The 4,129-nt window shown below is 46.8% G+C and overlaps 1 protein-coding gene across 2 annotated transcripts; it reads right to left on the reverse strand.

Annotated features, from left to right (window-relative positions):
- Positions 1 to 218: 218 nt before the first annotated feature.
- Positions 219 to 4,129, reverse strand: LOC133107995 (protein EVI2B). 2 transcript variants are annotated; one of them, XM_061217378.1, is made up of 2 exons: positions 3,912 to 4,129; positions 219 to 3,133 (listed from the first exon to the last, which is right to left on the reverse strand). In XM_061217378.1, the coding sequence occupies exon 2, from the start codon at positions 3,111 to 3,113 to the stop codon at positions 1,371 to 1,373; it is 1,743 nt and encodes a 580-aa protein (XP_061073362.1). In that variant the 5' UTR covers positions 3,114 to 3,133; positions 3,912 to 4,129; the 3' UTR covers positions 219 to 1,370. The 2 variants fall into 2 exon arrangements, with proteins under 2 accessions (XP_061073362.1, XP_061073361.1); XM_061217377.1 differs by having other exon boundaries at positions 3,898 to 4,129.

Below are 4,129 nucleotides of genomic sequence, written 5' to 3' on the forward strand. Positions count from 1 at the left end.
TATCCACAGCGGCGTACAGTTGATTAGACCAAGCAGGGGACAATCTTGGCACACTGTCAATATCTGTAAAATATAATTTTCCAGGACGTGGATGGAACAAATACTTTGGTGTGAAAATACACAAATATAACATTTTGGAATGTATACTTTAAAGACAAAATATGGTTGTATGGTCAGGAAGAATTAGTTCCATTGAGGAAAAAGTCCAAATCCAACAGTATTTTGATACTTATTTTATTATCACATTTGCATTAAATTAACAATGTGGCTTAAATCATGTTAGCTCATTAATGTCCGCCTAATTAGTAGATTTAGGTAACTTAATGTTAACAGATAACTTTAGCTAGGTTAAAGTATGGATTGTTATGTGTTGCAATGTCTTAAAGCCATTTTATGCATAAGGTTACTAAATTAGTCAGAGACTTCATGTGTTTAGGGGAAAATAGACATTTATTTGTTAAATATAGCCTAACATCAGCATATGCTTTGTAGTTTGATATCCAAAGATATAGGCGCCTAACTTAAGACTGCTTCTAACCACGACATGGTACCTAGAATTATCGTTATACTGCTGTTAACGTTATAGCATCAGACAGCTAGGCTACATCGATGATATCGATGGGTCTTCCTATTAAGGAGTACTTTTCTTATTACAGACTACATGTCCAATTTATTCAGATTATTTTTATTGCGTAGGCTTTTGTTGTGACTTAACTTACTCATAGTTGCATGCATTTAAGACCAGTTTAACAAACATCGACTACATACATGACATTCATTGTTCACCTCACTTAGGCTTCTTTCTGAAAGTCATGAAGATGAAATTAGGTACTTGTGCCAACCGTAGAAGTTGTAAAAGATAATATAAATAAAAAGCAATCCAATACAGTAAGCAAGCAATGTTCTCCAGGCAATGTGTCAAGTTAGCTTGCTAGCTATTTACACCAATCCAATTTTACTATATCTTTTTTACAATAATCATGTAACTATGTACACAAATCCAATGCTGATGGCATTGATGGTGCTACAGGTTCTTATGGGGTTGATGGCATTGATGGTGCTACAGGTTCTTATGGGGCTGATGGCATTGGTGCTGCTGCTGTCTCTGATGGTTCTGATGGCATTGGTGATGTTACAGGTTGTTATGGGGCTGATGGCATTGATGGTGCTACAGGTTCTTATGGGGCTGATGGCATTGGTGTTGTTACAGGTTCTTATGGGGCTGATGGCATTGGTGTTGTTGCTGGCTCTTATGGGGCTGATGGCATTGGTGCTGCTGCTGTCTCTTATGGGGCTGGTGGAATTGGTGTTGTTGCTGGCTCTGATGGTTATGATGGAATAGGTGCTGATGCTGGCGATGGTGGTTATAATTATGAGGGTAGAGGTGGCGGAGGGGGTGGGACAATGCTTATCTCACTCGGCGGGGGAGGCGTAATGTCTGTTTCACTGACTAGGGGACCCAGGTCAACTTCCTGTAGGTCAAGAGAAGGAAGAATGGGAAAAGATGCCAAGTTGTTCTCATCCAGTTGTGGAGGAGGGGGTGTGGCTTCAGCTTCAGGAGGGGTGGGGTCTTGGCTGATGTCTTCCAACTGGGCAGGGAGCTGGGCTGATGACTCCACTGCAGGGGGAGAGGCGGATGTGTTGACGGTGGTGTCATCTTGGGTCTGAATCTGCTTCTCATTTTGTTCCTGGTCTTTGTTTGGGTCCTGGTTGTTTTCCTGGTCTTTATTTGATCCCTGGTTCTGGCCCTGGGTTGATCCTTGGTTCTGGTCTGGTGGTTTTCCATTAGTAGAGCCAAGCTCTATCTCTTGAGCTTGGCCGAAGGTGCTACCTACTGTGACATCAGTCATCAGCACCTGTTCGTCGACCTCCTTCAGGTGTGAGAGCCGACGAGAGAACCCGCGGGGAAAGAAGCCCATCAGAGAGATCCGCTTAGAGTCCTGCGGCCTGTCTTCGCCCTCCTCGTCCGCCATGAGCCGGGGGTCGCCGGCAACAGCGCTGCTGCCATCCAGAAACGGAGAGGGGCCCGCCCATGTGCCATCATTTAGTTGCCTCTCCCGGAAGTGGCGCCTCCTGTACATGATGAACCCAATGACTACTAACATCACCAACAGGGTTCCGCCCAGCAGGACTGCCACCACCACTCCAGTGTTCGAGCCTCCGCCAGAGCCTCCGCCAGATGGTGTCGCCACCGGCGGTTTTGATGTCCCCTTTGGGTTGGGAACAGGGGCCGTACTGCCTGTGCTTATTGAAATGGTTGCCGGAGCAAAGGATGACATCACAGCAATGGTGCTTGTAGGGGTGGTATTGGTGGTTGGGGAAGGGGTAGGAGTTAAGTCGTTTGTAGTTTTTGAGATGGAGGTTGTGACCAGGATGGTGCCTGTTTTTGCAGTGTGTTTGGTGGAGCCAGTGCTTGTTTGTCTGGTGGAGCTAGAGAAGGCAATGGTGCTTGGGGGATCTCCTGGATGGTGGGTTGAGGCGGGGTTGGCAGTGGATGCGACGTGTTGGCTGAGGGCCTGCACTGTGGGAGTAAAGGTTTTTGGCAGCTTTGCTGTTGTGAGCTGCACTGCCTGAGTGCTTGCTGCCGTGTCGTTATGGTTAGGGATGTTCGGGCTGGATTCTCCCAAAACTGTCTGGGCAAGCCTGGACTGGGTGGACTCGTGCTGGACCTCTTCTTTAGATGATGGGTTTCTCGTGATGGACCGTCCTCCCGAGGTTACCTGGCCAGGTAATGCCCCTGTGCTCATGCTCCCAGCAGAGGCCGCCTCTCTGGGCCTTGTGGGGAACTGTGCCGGCACCTCAGATGTTGCCATTTTCTGCATGGTAGGCTGTCCACCAGGCTGTTGGGGACGGGTAGAGCCGGGTCCTGTTGTGGGCAGTGTTGTGGTGGAGGACCGGTTGTGTTCTGCGCTCTGGTGAAATCCACCGGGTCTCGTCTGCTCAAGATGTGCGTCTTCCCCGGCAGTCGACCTCGGTGACTCAGTCATGGGGCGGGCGGAGGAGAGGGCCAAGCCTGCGGTCATGTTGCGGGTGTGAGCGAACACCCACAGCAGGAACAGGAGCTGGTAAAAGCTCCTCCCCATTTCAACAGACACTACTCTACTCTTTGACATGCAACACGGCTATGGTGAATCTGGAGGAAAAGATAAATAAAAGGGGAAATCACCATACAGTCATTACCATTCTTGTAGCAACGTTGATCTGACAAAGCATGCTTAAAGCATAATGCATTTGCAGTAATGCACAATGATCCACAATTATTATCTTTTTTGTTTCAAGTCCTGCATTGTGCCACAGGTTGTTGCACTGGAGATTAATGTTGTGCAACACAAACACATGCAAGTACACCCACACGCATATAGTCAGAATACACTCATCTTTCATAAGTACCTCTTACACTGAACTGTGATAAATTAATTAAATGTTGTGTACTCCTCTATCTAAGATGGTGTTTGCCATGATATCAGTGTCGTTAAATAGCCATGCAAGTACCTCTGTGGTGACATACTATACTATGGCCATATTTTGGCCGTTACATAAGACTGGGTCATGTGGTCACGTAGCAAAATGTACAATGAACCATTTTAAAGAACAGTCACCTTGGGTTTCTGCTGCTAATAATGATTTCCTGAATCTGTATTTGCAGCAGAAACCAGTTCCTATCAAACCAAAGAAACCTAGTTTACATAAAGATGCTAATGAAACACTGAATTTATAAGTCTTGTGAACAAAAGTGTTTGTTTTGGAGCTTTGCTGGAGTAAGAATCTGGGCTGAATCTTACGGTCGCAACTATCGCAGACTAATTGGATTAAATCATTTTTACTGTCAGTTTTGGTTTGCTAGTGTAAGAACCAGAGATTTGTGAAGAATGACAGGTAGCTGTAAAGTTAACTCACCTCACGCTGCGTACCTTGTTCACCTGTTCGGTCCGAGCATTCCCGGTGTGTGTGTGTGTGATCCTGGCCAGGCAGCAAGGGCAATGCACTGCTCTGCCGGGGCACACGATGCCCGTCGCTCAGAAAAAGCAGAAACGTGAAGCTGTTTCATCAAGTGGCAGGAAGTGAGAGCTGTGAAAGCAGGGCTGGTGGTGCAGTGGTCTCTCGCATGAGCAGAGCTGTGCTAGAAAGG

The sequence above is a fragment of the Conger conger genome, chromosome 13 (assembly GCF_963514075.1).
Source record: "Conger conger chromosome 13, fConCon1.1, whole genome shotgun sequence".
NCBI lineage: Eukaryota > Metazoa > Chordata > Actinopteri > Anguilliformes > Congridae > Conger > Conger conger.

Coding starts and splice junctions, on each gene's coding strand:
- LOC133107995 (XM_061217378.1), bottom strand. CDS start 3,113: ATGTCAAAGAGTAGAGTAGTGTCTGTTGAAATGGGGAGGAGCTTTTAC.